Raw genomic sequence first — 15,121 nt, 5'->3', positions numbered from 1 at the left:
GATAATCGCTTCAGCATTTCGTCTCCAACTTAATGTTATGCCTCCAAATACTGCACCAATGACGTTGCAACCATTGCGATGAAACCGATCCCTTTCGACATTCCAGCAGACTATGCATCTACAACAGGGCCGATGCGTACGTATTGCATGTCATATTGCGGTATATTATCATCGAGTGCTGTCAATTGATATATGCATTACAAAGTAGATTGCATCTCATTTTGATAGCCGACTTTATACATCGTCCTATTCTCACATCCGGATCGTTCTCGCCTACAATGCGTGATCTTAAGACTAAGGCTCTGGAACCCAGACAAAGATGGCGAAGCTGCATGATACAGCAACAATTTCGACACCACAAATCCTGTTGCATGTATGCTTCCCTATCCCCAATATCGACGAATCTTCAAAACTGCAAGTAATCAATAAGGTGCATCCAATGACCTAGAGATACTATCCCCTGCTGTTAACAGCAAACCTGGAACTTCGATTGCCCGTGCAAAATCAGGATTGGGATAGACACGCGAGTCTGTTTCGGCGCAATGCACTATCCAAAGTGTACTTTTGAATACCTACAAAATTGGCTCAGAGGTAAGCACGTTCCATGGAAACTCCTGGAGGAATCGAAAGCTCCAAATAGCGTTGTACTTACACTACAACATAGAAAGATTTGTAGACCTTACATGTTACTGGACCGGTTCACAAAAGATATTGTACTGTGAAACAACATTCGAAGTTGCCGGGATGTAAAGCACTGTCTCTGATAACAGGAAAGTTTCTGTTGAGATGCCTATAAAATGAGCAATCCTCCTACATTTCTTTTTTCTCTTCATCTTCTACAGAAATAATGAAGAGAAATGCAAGTGCATATCATTCTATCCAAGCAAATCTCCTCTCTGTATGTAGAAGCATCCCTCCTCCCGGGTGGTGCCTGCTGGTGCGCCGCCCTCCTTAAAGATGTATTTTTTATAATACATTGTTTTTCCGCTTAAAGCCGGATAACAATAAACTTGTTTCTTCATAAAGGAATCATGCGATGGATACCGCGTCTGCCGTGGGTATCGCCTTTGCTGACCAACGAGTGTGATATTCAATGGCGACCAGTATGTATTTATTGCCTATCAAGCTGTTGGGTCGAATAGCACATTACAATGAACTGCTGTAGTTTGCATTGTTTCCAGAGCGTTTTTACCCCCGAGTCCATACAACCTATGAATGCACATGCCGTTTCGTAGTAGACTACGAATAGTGTACAAGCTGTTGATAAATCCAGACTGCTATACTGATGGGGGCCATGAATAACTATTTTTCAAATGAAATATACAGATATCCATCAGTTCCATGTCAGAGCATAACTGAAAAGCAGTATTGCCAAGGAGTGCAATGGGTATTAATTGTGCGTTGTTTATTAAGGCTAAAAGTAATCTGTACTCGTATACTTAAGAGAAGCCTTGTCTCCTAAAAAGCTTGCGCAAAGCATCTCCAAAGTTCTTGATGAGAGAAATGATATACACAAGCTTAGATCGCAGTTTGCTCGCACCAGATGCTGACGACTTTTTGCGCCGGAACGAAGGACGATATGTGCGCTGGTTGGCGTAGTTACCATACAGACTGAGAACTGTACCCAGACCAGGATGGACTTGGACTTGGAAAGTCTTGACAGGCGCGTGCTCGCCATCGATAGCTACATACGCCTTTTTGCCCTTCTTTTCAATAGGTGTCAAGCGGAATGCCTTGATCTTGTAATATTCTACAGCATCCGAATCCAAATGATTTCCTTTTTCTACTTTGCCAAAGATTTCCAGCTCTTTCAGAAGACTGTTGTTGCCGCGAACAAGCAATAAATCTAGCATGCCGTCATTGGGCAGCGCGCAAGGATGGCTGAGCATGCCTCTAGCCAACCAAGGTGTCTTGCTAGTCAAGAAGAACGAGATGTCCGAGCTGATCTTTGTCCAGTTATGAGGCACAGGTTCTGAGATATCAGGAATGGTATCTTCGATAGGTCCATCACTAGGCTCAACGTTGCGTTCTGCAGATGTTGAAGAGGGAGCACGTGCTTCTTCGAACCCCTCAAGAATCTTGTCTTTCGACGATTCTTCAATCAACAATGCAGCTTCCATGGAATACGTCTGCCGAGCCAGCATCTGCTGCAAAAGACCTAAGATTGTACGTGCATCACCCATCCATCTGGTACCGATTGCAGTTAATACCATTTGCATATTTTGCTTTTAAAACCCTTACCGCATATTTTCGGTTGCCAAATCAGCGTATGAAGTGATACCATAATTGTGCGAAAGGAATGACAAATAACGATGATCATCATAGGTCACAGAGCAGGTATCAAAAGCCATTGGCTTGCCTATATATCAAAATTATGAGCACAACTATATTTCGACTAGGATGTAAAGTAGAATTTTTACCTTTGATGACTTGGAGTGCTGTGTATACTGGATCAAATCCCAAGACTTCACCAAGTAAGCAGATGCTCAACGCGTTACCTGTACCACCAGGAATTACACCTAGTGGCACCTTCTTGAGAGCTAGACGAGCGTCGGGCCGTTGCGAAAATCCATTGAGCACTTCGTGGATAACACCATCGCCGCTAACTGTAACAATTGCATCGAACGCATCGATATCTAATTCGCGTGCAATATCTACAGCATGACCTTTACGCTCCGTGTCTGCAAGCGATTTCAGGTATGTAAGTTTTGTAGCTTAATGACGCAGTAAATAAACGTTTACATTGTACATCCACTTTGCACTTAGCACATTCAAACACAGGCATGACCTTTTCGTTAAAGATCTTGGTCGCGAGTTTTTGACCGCCAAATGGATTAATGAGCACTTTGAGATGTTTTTCCTTTTGGATGCCTAGTACAAAAGCATTATTGTTACTACATGGTGTGTTTATATGATATGCGTACTTTGATTATCTCTTACCTTCGTATACGTGCTCAAGGACAGAAGACGCAAATATTTCGGCTTCTTGGCTCTTGTCGTCGCTGACTGTGCATAGGAAACTGACAAGATCCAAAGGCGAATCGGGTAAAGCTGCTTGACGAGGTACGAGCGTGTGTATCCGAAGCAAGTGGGCATTTGCGTCAAAATACAAGTTGAGAATATGTATCTTGGCAATCGGCACAACGGTCAATTCGGCAACACTACGCTTGCTGGCTGACGGTTGCTACAATGATTACTAGGCAACACTAGGCAATATTGACAACAATTGAAACTTACCACGCTGAACTGCTTTGACATCGCCTTCAATACGCAGACCGAGTCCATCGTAGGTAAGCTCGGTTGTCACGTCTCCAGTCTGCAGCTTCAAGGTGTGCAGCATACCTAACGCACAATGAGCTCAAAGTGTCAAGTGCTACACCGTTGCCGATAAACAAGCTATCAAAAGGAAACTCCGAGATGAAGGTTTCACTTGTGATTCCAGGGATAGCTCGTTTACTTGAGTGTATTCAACAAAAAGAAGGAAGGCGATAAGGAACGAAAGTATTTGCTAGTTAAGGATTGTAACAAACGGAGATGACGAGATTACTATAGGAGAGTGAGACAAGGAGAGGAAAGATATAATGCACATATCCTCGGATTTCACAGGAGGGGTAAATTGTTTTGCACATGAGAAAAAGGAGCAGATAGCAGGGTTTACATGGCCATGCTTGCTTGTAGAGCCTTGAGCTCTGCTTCTTCGTCGTCTTCCGACACTCTTCTTTTTGGACCTAGTAACACATCATCAGCAAACCCCGAGATACAAGTATTTCAACGTTATGGATATACCTGGTTCGTGCGCAGGAACATCTGGCGTATAGACGGCAGGTGCTGGTGTATTCAACATCTTGGCATCGAGCTCCTCTTGCTCGAGTTCTTCCAACTCATTCAGCAATTCATCCTAACAAACAGTACATTTCAGCAATGCTTTCTCAAACAACGCGATCACCGAGATAACTTGCCTCATCCAATTCTTCACCCAAGCCAGGTCTGGAAATAGCCTCTGAGATCTCGTTTGCGATATCCATTTGATCACGGATCTCGTCCATCGTTGTATCCACTTTGTTCACATCCCTATCAGAAACGAGACGATTAAGTATACAGTTTGTTTACGTTTCCTGCTGCAATTGAGACATACATGGATCCATGGATATTCTTCATAGCCTCCGCACCTGCACGCATGGCACCCATAGTTTCAAGGTTGACGTTAGCATTCTCAATAGCCATCATTTGGGTTTCGATCGTCATTCGTGCTCCATTGATTTTCTCAATGTTATTTTCGTATGCTTTCTTCCGCTTCAGCGCCAGTAAGGCCACTATGTGCATCGTCAGATACATTGACTGGTGGAGACGTGGTCTGCAGCGCAATTACCTCGTCGGTTTTTGGTGGCATTAGCCTTTGCAATCTTGTATTCATTGTTTGCCTTTGTTTCCAAGTAGGTTTGACGCTTTTCAAGCATGTCAAGCGTCTCTCTAAGTTTATAGATCGCATCTTTTGCCGTAGTCTTTGACTTTGCTTTGCCGAAGAAGAGATTCATTGTGCAAGAAACTGTGCTTTACACGCCGAGGAAAGGGCCAAGCAAAGGAATCTGTGCTCAAATTCGGCGAATCAAGTTTGGCAAATAGCACTTCAGGGTAATCTAGGCAACCGCATAAGCTATCACATTCTTGGGGGAAAGCATGGCTCTTTTTTCCTATCCATTCTAGTTCCATAGTAATAATTTATATTAACTAGTACAGTATGTGCTAGAATTAAGCTAGCACATTCGTCTAAAAACGTCTGGCCTGTCATCATTGTTGTTCGCCATATGAATGAAAACCGCCCGGATATTGACGGCTGCCATGTGATCCCTATTCCATACCATCCTGCAGAAGTTGCACCTAAGCACAGCATGGAGCTTTTGATCTGCAAGTTTGAGATTGGTCAAGCTGCGTTGCTGACATATCGGAACAGGTTTGAGATATCAGGTACTCATCTACGATACATATTTGACAGCGAGACAGGGAGGAAGAGTTCAGAGTGTCATATCGATTGCATTCCTATCTTCTCCCAGCTTACCTTCGAAGTCTTGCAGTGTTGGAAAAGTGCTGCCTTTATACGCTTCGTTGGACCCGACACTGTTCCACGCATTTTTGGTGCAAATCTCCCATTACCGAATGCAATAATGACAGATCTTGCAGTCTCGTTATCCCCGTCAGAAGAAGATAGAGGGCGCCATTTCTCAAGCTTTTCCGTAGTTGGAGGCTGCGGTGTAATGGATTGATATTTCTTGCTGCCGCCGATCAAGAACTTCACAATCTCGGTTGTTGCTTTCTGTCGATTGATGTATGTCTTGAATTTCAATTGTTGAACCTTCAAATTAACGTGAGCAATGTATCGTTATGTTCAATACCATTATAATACTATCTGAATTCGTGGTCGAAAAATGCACGAATACGACTGTGATTTTCAAGTCGATATGATATGTTTGCTTTCAGGTTATCCAAACTTGCTGTCTTCATTGATGGAATATGATCGACGATTTGTTTAACCTGCGGATCTTGCTTGGAATACTTTACGCGGGTTTCGGTTGCCTTGTTGTAGCCACAGACGTCGTAGTATTCTTTCGATGAAAGTTTCCGAATGCGATGTTGGTCCTCCACACCGCCAGCTGCTGCGACAAAGGTCTGGTTTATGCCAGGATCAACTCCCCAAATGACAGGATCTTTTGCAAGCAAATGCTGGAACCGTGAGGGCTTTAAAGGGTCCTGCTTGTCCTTCTTGGGCTTCTTAAAAATAAACTGGACATCGTAACCGTCCGTTCGAATACTGTCCCTAAATATTGCATTAATTAGCATATCCGATCTTGCAAGAGGCAGAAATAGATGGCTAAAGAGCTCACCAAAACAATTTTTTTTCCGTCTGTAAGACTTTCCAAGGTAGGGGAACCCAATCTTCTGCGTATTAAAGGCGTTGAAATATTCTTGACGAACATTCGCTTGGTTCAGTTGTCCATCTTTAGCGGTACGAATGCCAGCTTGTACGAGAATCTTTGTAAATGATTGATTATCCAGCGTGACATGTCGAGGTTGAAAAGAGTAAACCGGAAATATGGTAAACCGTCGAGCTTCCCTAGGGTCTGTCTGTTTTTCGGGCTTGAAAGTCTTGGCTTCGAGCGCCTTCCTTGTGTCGGCAATAAAGGCTGATAGTTCGGCGTATATTTCACTTGGCAATGGTGTTGTAAACTTCTTGGCTAAAGTAAGAGTGCCATCTGACGTAATAGCCTTGCGTATAGCCGCCTTGAGAGATTGAAACAGCGGTTTAGAAAGGGATATTTTCTTGAGAACCATCTGCAAATTATATAAATCAGTAAATATTATTGCCAACTTTTGGAGCGTTGACAATGGCATTGACAACATTCTGTTGCTCTTTTTCAAGCTTTGATACAATTGCCGGTACCGAAAGAGTATCTTTTGACGCGGTGCTCTTTTCATAGGCATATAACACGATGGCCCTTCTCTCCGAGGTGGCAGCGTTTTTAATATAAAAAGCATCCGTGACATCCGACGCTCGCACCAGAAGATATTGGATGGTTTTCGGCTTGAAATTCGCTGTTACATGTGACCGAACCAGCTCTTCATACTCTTTTGCTTGCTCGGATATAAGCGTCATAAAGTCTTTTTCCTTTGAAACGTTCAGGCGCAAAATGTGGACAGTCTTTCTTGAATCTGTTGAAGCATTCCTTGATATTCTCGGGTGCTATCGTTCCTTGTGAAGCGACAATTGCGAAGATTGCATAGAACAGATCGTGGGACATTGGAGGAATTATCCGGTTGTTTTGAAGGCAATCGAGAATAAACTAGTTCGCAAATAGAGATCCAGCATAAGTGACATCTCGGACATGCAGTACAAATTTGCGGATAATGGGTATGATCGCTGCCTCTTTGCAAGTATTTTCGAGGGAACTGACTATCACAGATTTCCTCTTGAGGATGGTAAGAGTTTGGCGTGGCGGCTTTTAATTGTCACAGTCCTTATGGCTGCTTCTTGAATGTCCTTCTTTGCCACAGCTGGCACACTTAATAATGGTTTTCTTTGGCTTCTTCTCAGCTTGCTTAGCTGCCCGTTTTGCATCTCTTTTGGCATTTGCGAGTTCGAATTTTTCCTCTTTGACTTCTTCTTGGGTGGCAAAGATGCATTGGATGACGCTGCACTGGAGGACGCCGCACTGGATGACGAAGCAATAGCAGACAGTGCTGGAAATTGTGCGCATAATTTTAGTCTGATACTAATGAGCATACTTCACATTTCCAAAACTTACTGGCTTCATTTGCCTTCCGTTTATCGCATACATTGAGGGTAGAGTCTCCTTCGACTGTAAACGTTTTCAGCTATTGCCGAAAGAATATATGTAAACTTTATGGCTACACCAACCTGTAGAGCCTTGAACAGGATCTCTAACAGGGCTTCTTAATTTTCTTGGCAAGCGTACCGGTTGAAAACGCTATCATCGTCATCAATATTCATCTTTCCAGACGAAGGTCAGTTACGGATAGATCCATGAGGCAACAGTCCGCTTTTAGGTATCTTACTTTAATGTAAAAGCGAAATTTGTAGAATGGTAGAAGAGGAATTGGAAAGAGACGAAAGAAAGGAAAAATGGAATGTGGGAATGAGTGATTCAATTTTATGTACGCGCAGCAGGTATTTTCAATTTCAAAGCCAAATGAAACAGTTTGCTTCCTTAAAGTCTTTAATATCCGTTCATAGAAGAGCTTCTCATCTGTTATGAATTCTTGCGATTGTGTACAATGTTTTTCCACGTTGTTGGATCAAGCAGTACGTCTTCCCCATATTTATCCTCAACCGACGATGCTCTCCTAACAGCATACACTTCTTATGCAGCAAAATATGAGCATGAATACTGAAGCCAACTCTGCTTATCTCTGACAGTTTATTTCGTGGAAGCACACAGCTCAAGTTCTCAGAAACTATCAATCTCGAGAAGGCTCGTTTTGTAGGCTTTAGTATCTAATTAGCGCAGTCTTCCAAGGGAAGTATGTTTCTGGTAGTATTAAGAGGGAATTCAATGGTGTTCGGTAAGTACTGGAAGGTACGAATATCTTGATATTAGCAGGATTGAATGAGCACCGTGGATACAGGAGCATGATCCATTCTCGCAATGCTGATAATATGGTACCTTGGTCTCAATAACAAGAATATTCTGTTGAAGAAGAAAGGGAAGAGCGCAAATATAGGGAAATCGTGGAAATGGATTTCCGTTCATTCATCATGGAAAGTGGTACAGAAGTAAGAATTTTATATTAACACTGGCCTGCGGCTAGTCTCGCTTCGCTTTGTCTTGAGGGACGTAGATGTTTTCATCAGATTCGAGTAGTAGGTGATTCGAGTAGTCGGTGCAAAGCAAGATAGTAAATGGACGTTTGCTCGACTTGCTTGACCCTCATAAACTTCCATTCTCCGGCGGTTTTGCATCCGCTTCGCTACTGCAAGCACAGCGCCGTCGAATTGCGGTTCATTCAGACAGGCGCTCGATGGAATCCACTCTTTGATTTGATGTTAGCGCTCCTGCGTTGCGGCGCCCACATACGCCCGTAATTTTCGGTTAAGTTCGTAACAGTAGCACTCACCTCTTTATTTCCTGAACGTGCTGGAGCCTCGTCGCGATGCGCTTCGCGCAAAGACACTGGGGATTTCCGTAATATAAACCCTTAATCCCTAAATTGAACATTTTAAATCCTCATATATACACTCCATTACTCATTCTGATATATACAGCACGTTTCCACCCTAACGGACATATACATTTAGCTGCTCATTCAATGTAGTCCGTTATCCACCCAAAGAGTTTGCTTTGACAACTCTACTCCTGTCTATCTCGCAGCTCGTTATCGGCTAGGTCATATACAATGCTGAATATGCAAAAATTTTCAAGGTCCCAATCCTCAGATTGGTGTCTTTCTGCCTGCCAAACTCCAAAATGAACATTAGTTTTGTGTCCCATATCGTGTTGTACACTTTTCCATCCAATGCGTGTGGAAGATGTATAAATTAATTAACTATAGTTTTCCATCAAAAAGCCGGTGCTCTATCCACTCAAATCATTTTTTTCGAGTTAGAGGGCTCTAGGGGCCAATAAGATGAACGGAAATTTTTTAGACCATTCTCTATTTCCTCTCGCGCGATTCACACCTACGTAGGAATGCGTAGCTAAATTAGGAAGGCGAATTCAAGTTTCTTTTTCTTAAACGACAAGCATGTTTCGCTCTCGCTTCGCTCGAGGACGAAACATTGCTTGCTTTTTCCTCGCTGCGCGAGCTCGCCAAATCCCAAACCTCTATGTTTTCAGCTAGAAAAAGAGTTGACGTTCAGGATGAAAATGCCGGGTGTACGGAAAAATAGAGCCGGTCTTATGAAGATATGTTCTCCCACTTGGTGGTAAATAATACTATGCCTATTCCATTAACTATGCGACGGTAAGGCTCCAAACGGGCTATGACAGATCGGTCCGGTCCCAAAACGGACAGGCCATCTTCTTAGGACTGCAACTAACGGCCTTACAGCACACGGTCCTTTTATGTAGACCGTTGACAGTCGGTCGAGCCACGTTTGTAAACGTTCATGTCCCCGTTCATTCTAAGCGATTATTACATATGAAGGCTTACGTAGCATCTTATTGAGTGTTTGCAGTACGTATTTTCCTCCACGTGTTCATGGATGTATCTTTCGACGGATCTTAGGTCATACCTTGGGTGGTTGTTGTTGTTGCTGTTGACGTTTACTATTGATATTTCAGGGCCACTTGGACACTCATGAATGTTTATCTCTGCATGCTCCTGCGGTCTTACCGGAATCACAGAATCCACAGATACCTTGCATATGCAGACATTGCAAGAGCTACATTTTTCGCCGGAACGTCCAGCTGCTTATGTAGTTATGAAGTCGAGCCTCCCTATGACTTTTGCTGTGGATATCTCAGAGGCATACTTTTTACAAACCTCGCAAAACAGAACACCACAATTCGTTGCAAAATATAAAACGGTCCTAGCGGACAGGGCAAAGGACCGACCGGTCAGTCTATTTGCGATGACCGTGAACGGCGATCTTCAACCATTCGGGCCAACATCCTTGACCGTTACTTGACAAACCTCGGTCAACGGCCATGCCCGACCGAGTTTGAGCTCTATGCGACTGAGCTGCCAGTAAACATACTGATGGATCATAACGCTTGTACAGTGCTTCATTAACCTCCTATATATACTTCCTGAGAATATTGCTGCAGATGTATCCTAACTTAGGAACCTTTGGAGCAATGATGTTAGTCGTTGAAGTACAAATAGATACCATTTTTCGATCCCAACATAGAGCAAAAACTACATTCCTTGTCGTACCCGATGAGCAGTCCCAGAGTCGCAAAAGCGGGACAACTTCATCTTCATCACGAAAAGGATGGAAAAGCGAGTATGCAGTTTCCAAAAGTGCGAATTAGGTATTTTTCAGGAAGGTATTACAGAGAGTCGATTTTTTTCAAGTAATTAGTGATAAGAAGAGAGATTCTTTAGTATAATATTAATATGACTCTAATCAAACGGCTTCGTCGTAATGCAACTCGAAATTAAGCATGGTTATGAGAGGCATTCCATCATGGTTCATGAGGACTCCGACTACGTCATTATTCACATCGATTCTCCATGCTGCATCTGATATGCGCCTGGTCAACCCACGAGGAGGCCACCTTTATTTTAAAAGATAGAGCGTACAGCATTGATTATATCTTTGCAGCTGCTTAGAGATTCTGGACTTTCCGTATCTATTCGGAAGTTCATGAATTCTTCATATAATCGGCCCAATTTTCTGTATTCGGCTTCGTCTGCTGTCACAGGCGATATGCTGCCACCGTTATCAATGATACTAGACAGATCCATGGCTGTTAAATGTATTTCAGCGCTCATAGCAAGCCATTGAATGTAAGTGCGACGTTTAATTTTACCTCTTTGCACAATATCGCTAGGAAGTCCAGCGATACTTGCACACCATGCTCCAAACGAACTAGTTGGGCGGTTGCAAGGCAGTACTTTGTATAGAAACACAACCTCCTCGCCCATTCTCGCGGTGTTTGTAGACATAGAAACTGTAATAGACTGATCATCCAGAGAAATTGTCTTCGAGTGGTGGATAATTTCCATTGTCAGAAGGCCGATTTTGTGCTTGTCAGGTAATATGATTCCTCGTGAGATAAGGTCTAAATAGCGTGAATTTTCAGCTCACAAAACTATATAGAATACAATCCGCATGTTTTTTTTTTTTTTACCATGAAAATGAGTTACTGCTAGTACTTTTGGGCAATTCACACCTTTCAACAATAGATAATCTAAAGATGCGCACAACAAGGCTGCTCCGTCGTTGGTGCTTGTACCCTGGATGTTGACTTTAGTTCCTATTTCACGAGATATTCATGCTAACAGATTTTACCTTACCTTTCCAAATTCGTCAATAATGATAAGGCTTCTTGATGTAGCGTACCGTAATGCTTGCGATAGTTGCTGGAGTTCAAGAGCAAACGCACTTTGCAGCTACGATAGCGTAAGCCAAAAGTGTACAGTGTCACGGAAACATCAATATTACCTTGGAAATGCTTTCAACAGTCTGTATGCATGCAAACATCTTATCCGTCAAACCTATTACCGCTTCTTCTGCGGGAACGAAGCTGACGAATTCAAACTATCAGACTGAATGGGAATCGTTTTACGAGTGGAGTATCATATGTACCTGCCAACATGCGCCATGTACGTTATCATTGCCACCTTTTTCAAAAAAATTTACTCCATGTTTTCATCTTTGAATATCTAATCAGATTTTCAGTACGTACTTGTCGTATGTAGACGCTTTTTCCAGAGAAGTTTGCGCCAGAAAGCAACCATACGCTGTATTCTTTTGGAGCGACGCTGCTCGACTCATTTGAGCACCGGCTACTCTGTGTGTCTCGGCTGGTTTCAGCAGCTACAATATCCACACTGCTGCCCAATTCCATTGAGCGCATTGTCGTTGTATCGTTGGTTTCAGTAAATAAGCCGTGGCCTCCGTATAACCGCGTGTCATTTGCTATGAAAACGTCGACGTTCAATTCTTGCAGTGGATGCCTGGAATTTTGATACGTAAGTATTGTCCACGCTGGTGTTATTAAATAGACTTAAGATAGACTCCATTACCTTCCGTGGTCAATTATTATCTTATTCTCTGTAGTCATGCGGGGTCTAACATAATTATACGACTTGGCTGCTGTCGACAATGATATCAGGCTTGCATAGAGTGATATATTAACCTTTATGATCGTGCATACTAGCTCTATAATCGATTACCAGTCTAGCTCTGCGCAAATATCAGCCATGGCAAGTAATCTTGTGCTATATTGCAGGAGTTGGTCAGATAGCTCCTGTATTAATTCAATTTCTCTGTCTACTGGAGATTGTCAATGTGTTTCTTCAAAAAGAAGACTTTGCCTTGACAAACCTATGATCAGCTCATGTATATCTCCAAGAGATTCATCTAGCTCTAAAGAATTGTAGAGTACAGTATAGTCGCATTACTAATGAGCCACTTGCTTATTCTGTAGATATTTTGTTTAAACGTACCCTTAGTGCGATTGTTCTTGTAATAAAGATTCTCGGCCGTTCTGAACTAAGAGGAGTCAGTAGTTTGAGTGTCATATATAAAAGGCATCACAAACCTGTAAATCAAATCCAGGTAATCGGGCAATAATGTTTGCATATTGTGTCAGGCAGGGAACAGTAACCAGATAGCCTAGCTGTGGAAAGTACACTACGTTGCATAAGGCTGCCATTTGAGGAGGTAAATCAACACAAATCTCTTCAGCTACTTGAAGCTTTTTGCGCAATATATAAAAGTTGTTCAGTAAAAGTAGACTTTTGAAGTTTGCATTATACTTGCGAGGAGCGAATCCAGATCTTCATAGATTTTTTTCATATTGTCTAGTTCCTAATGCGTAAAATGGGATGTCGGTATATCCACGAAGAGCATCTCCTCGATGCATAAACCGATAGAGATACCTCATCTACGTTACTCTTGACAATTAGACGGTTCTCCGTGGAGCTTTTCCCGAAATCAATCTATAAAATGAGTCAAATACAAAGTAATAGAAACAAGGATACAACAGGCTAGACCGTACCATATTATCAATGTACGAAACTACAGTCTTCAGACAGTCCGTGTCAAATCTTTCAAGCACCTTGATATTTACAAAAAAGCGTTAACTGGATGCTCCATCACAGTTGAATATGCATGTAGTTTGTTAACGTTACCATCTGTAAGATAGGTACGGCTGTTACATCTTGCTGTGAAAGCTGTTGAAAGACAGCAGTGCGGATGCGCAGACAGTAACAAGCAAACTGGAGGTTTACAGATACAGAAACAGGATTAGACTGTGGCATGCACATAGCGTTTTGAGCATTCCTCGCAATTATAGACTTCACCTGCAGTAACTGCTGCCATTCATTTGGATTTGCCTGATTTCCACGTACTCGATTCAACACTCTGGCAATGTTCTTTATATGTGACAAGCTACTCTTAATATCCTTGATAGTACTTGAAATCTCGCTTTTTGTAAAAAGCTCTACAGCTTGATGCCGTCCATTTAATACATCCATATTTAAAGATGGATGCTGTAGCCATAGATTTAGCAAATGCCGACCTAACGGAGTGACTGTATGATCGAGGACACCTAAGTATTTTCTGTAATGTTTAGCTTGCTAACCATTCTCGGACATGTACGTTAGCTGGTTTGCTCATACCAAATAACGATAAGCTTTCTTTCGAACGCTTTGAATGCACATTTGGATGAAAGTCTTTCTCAAATATTTGAAGCGCTCTAGAGTTGATACAATTGCAACTTAGATAATGTTGTCTTGTTCTATTCTGTCTCCATTTACCTTTGTGTATCAGGAAAGACTTGCATGTATTGATCGCTGGTATGTAGTATTCTTAGAAAAGTCCATTTTCCAAAAAACGGATGCCGCTATGGTTACCAAACGAGCTTGCGCAGATGCAAAGGGAAAAGATCATATTGATCGCATTGGTAAGTCTCGCATGTCATCTTCATTTCATCAAGGAAACTCAAGAGTGCTCCGATGCAGCCAATCTATCGAGATATTATACTACTCAGTACTCTTTTCCAAAGAATACGCTACGGCTTCTGTCGATATGACTGACCGCAATCTTGCTATCGAAAGAAACAGTAGATGAAAGTTCAAGATAAGCTTGCCGTCTTCTGCCATCTAGCGGATCCTCGCAGTAAAGTCTTGCAGGTAGATAATGAGATTTTTTATCCTCGCTGTCTATATCAATAGAACTCGTGGCGAAGTCTTTGCTGCAGGAAGCAGAGGTGTTTCTCCGTTGTATATGCCAATTCACTAAAGCCGCCTTGCCAGCCTCATAAGCAAATGCTTTCCCGGACATTGTCTCTATCTGGACAGGTCCTAAATGCACATCTAGACAAAGGTCAAGCCAGACATGGTGTTTGTGATAAATCTCTAGCGAATGCAGTATTCATCCAAAAACCATACCTTTGTAAAAATTATCTATCTCGCAGCGTAGGTCATCGATGTCAGATGGAAGCACAATTATGTCTGGTCGGATTTGCTCTAGCACTGATAGTTATCAGTTAAGATAAACTGTCAATTCATGCTTACTCTCAAAACTGGGCACTTGCGTGAAACAGCGATATTGAAAGGCCGTGATTCGGAGGAATCATCCATAACGTAAAGCTGCTTGAATTCGTCATCGTAATATGCACATCCAATTTTGCTTCTCATCCAGTTTAGGGCAATTATAGGACCACCCGAGTAGGTAGCTGTCTCTTCCTACGACTACAGTTATTCTAAAAGTATATATCCAAACTGCACGTCGCTTTACTTGACTGATCGAGCTTTTTTCTAGCTCACTATCTATGGCCGCGGACTCCTGCCTCTCTCCTGCAGATCGCGCCGCTCTGGAAATCCTTGAGCATTGGGTCACGTTACTGTGTCCATTGACGGTAGACGTCACCGGAAGAGAAACTGACATGATCTCGAGAAGAGAAAGGTTTGGTCCGAAATTGGCGGAGAGCAC

The 15,121-nt window shown here is 42.5% G+C and overlaps 6 protein-coding genes across 6 annotated transcripts; 2 read left to right on the top strand and 4 right to left on the bottom strand.

Moving 5' to 3' along the window:
* Positions 1-112: 112 nt before the first annotated feature.
* VTP01DRAFT_6395 (uncharacterized protein) lies at positions 113-676 on the top strand (the record flags this gene model as incomplete). Its single annotated transcript, XM_069385291.1, has 5 exons — positions 113-136; positions 209-265; positions 314-430; positions 520-591; positions 665-676. 5 exons carry the CDS (start codon positions 113-115, stop codon positions 674-676), a joined length of 282 nt encoding a protein of 93 aa, XP_069242768.1.
* A 763-nt stretch (positions 677-1,439) lies between these two features.
* Positions 1,440-3,340, bottom strand: VTP01DRAFT_6394 (uncharacterized protein; the record flags this gene model as incomplete). The annotated part of the gene is made up of 6 exons (XM_069385290.1): positions 1,440-2,187; positions 2,242-2,359; positions 2,421-2,681; positions 2,743-2,871; positions 2,941-3,174; positions 3,238-3,340. 6 exons carry the CDS (start codon positions 3,338-3,340, stop codon positions 1,440-1,442), a joined length of 1,593 nt encoding a protein of 530 aa, XP_069242767.1.
* A 314-nt stretch (positions 3,341-3,654) lies between these two features.
* On the bottom strand, positions 3,655-4,535 carry VTP01DRAFT_6393 (uncharacterized protein; the record flags this gene model as incomplete). Its single annotated transcript, XM_069385289.1, has 5 exons — positions 3,655-3,728; positions 3,787-3,898; positions 3,960-4,071; positions 4,136-4,313; positions 4,370-4,535. The coding sequence occupies 5 exons, from the start codon at positions 4,533-4,535 to the stop codon at positions 3,655-3,657; spliced, it is 642 nt and encodes a 213-aa protein (XP_069242766.1).
* A 313-nt stretch (positions 4,536-4,848) lies between these two features.
* Positions 4,849-6,649, bottom strand: VTP01DRAFT_6392 (uncharacterized protein; the record flags this gene model as incomplete). Its single annotated transcript, XM_069385288.1, has 5 exons — positions 4,849-4,878; positions 5,057-5,350; positions 5,530-5,812; positions 5,909-6,327; positions 6,380-6,649. The coding sequence occupies 5 exons, from the start codon at positions 6,647-6,649 to the stop codon at positions 4,849-4,851; spliced, it is 1,296 nt and encodes a 431-aa protein (XP_069242765.1).
* A 3,165-nt stretch (positions 6,650-9,814) lies between these two features.
* VTP01DRAFT_6391 (uncharacterized protein) lies at positions 9,815-10,141 on the top strand (the record flags this gene model as incomplete). The annotated part of the gene is made up of 1 exon (XM_069385287.1): positions 9,815-10,141. The coding sequence occupies one exon, from the start codon at positions 9,815-9,817 to the stop codon at positions 10,139-10,141; it is 327 nt and encodes a 108-aa protein (XP_069242764.1).
* Positions 10,142-10,740: 599 nt separating this feature from the next.
* Positions 10,741-15,076, bottom strand: VTP01DRAFT_6390 (uncharacterized protein; the record flags this gene model as incomplete). The annotated part of the gene is made up of 19 exons (XM_069385286.1): positions 10,741-11,240; positions 11,310-11,415; positions 11,476-11,571; positions 11,624-11,705; positions 11,768-11,802; positions 11,868-12,138; positions 12,208-12,343; positions 12,631-12,676; positions 12,726-12,963; positions 13,180-13,244; positions 13,318-13,437; positions 13,537-13,736; positions 13,807-13,883; positions 13,945-13,980; positions 14,041-14,153; positions 14,225-14,502; positions 14,578-14,653; positions 14,704-14,874; positions 14,927-15,076. 19 exons carry the CDS (start codon positions 15,074-15,076, stop codon positions 10,741-10,743), a joined length of 2,796 nt encoding a protein of 931 aa, XP_069242763.1.
* Positions 15,077-15,121: the final 45 nt, after the last annotated feature.

This window comes from Rhizomucor pusillus, assembly GCF_041956525.1.
Source record: "Rhizomucor pusillus strain CBS 183.67 unplaced genomic scaffold VTP01scaffold_3, whole genome shotgun sequence".
Classification (NCBI taxonomy): Eukaryota; Fungi; Mucoromycota; class Mucoromycetes; order Mucorales; family Lichtheimiaceae; genus Rhizomucor; species Rhizomucor pusillus.
Note: the sequence above shows the minus strand (reverse complement) of the source record. Positions and strands in the feature narration are given on the sequence as shown.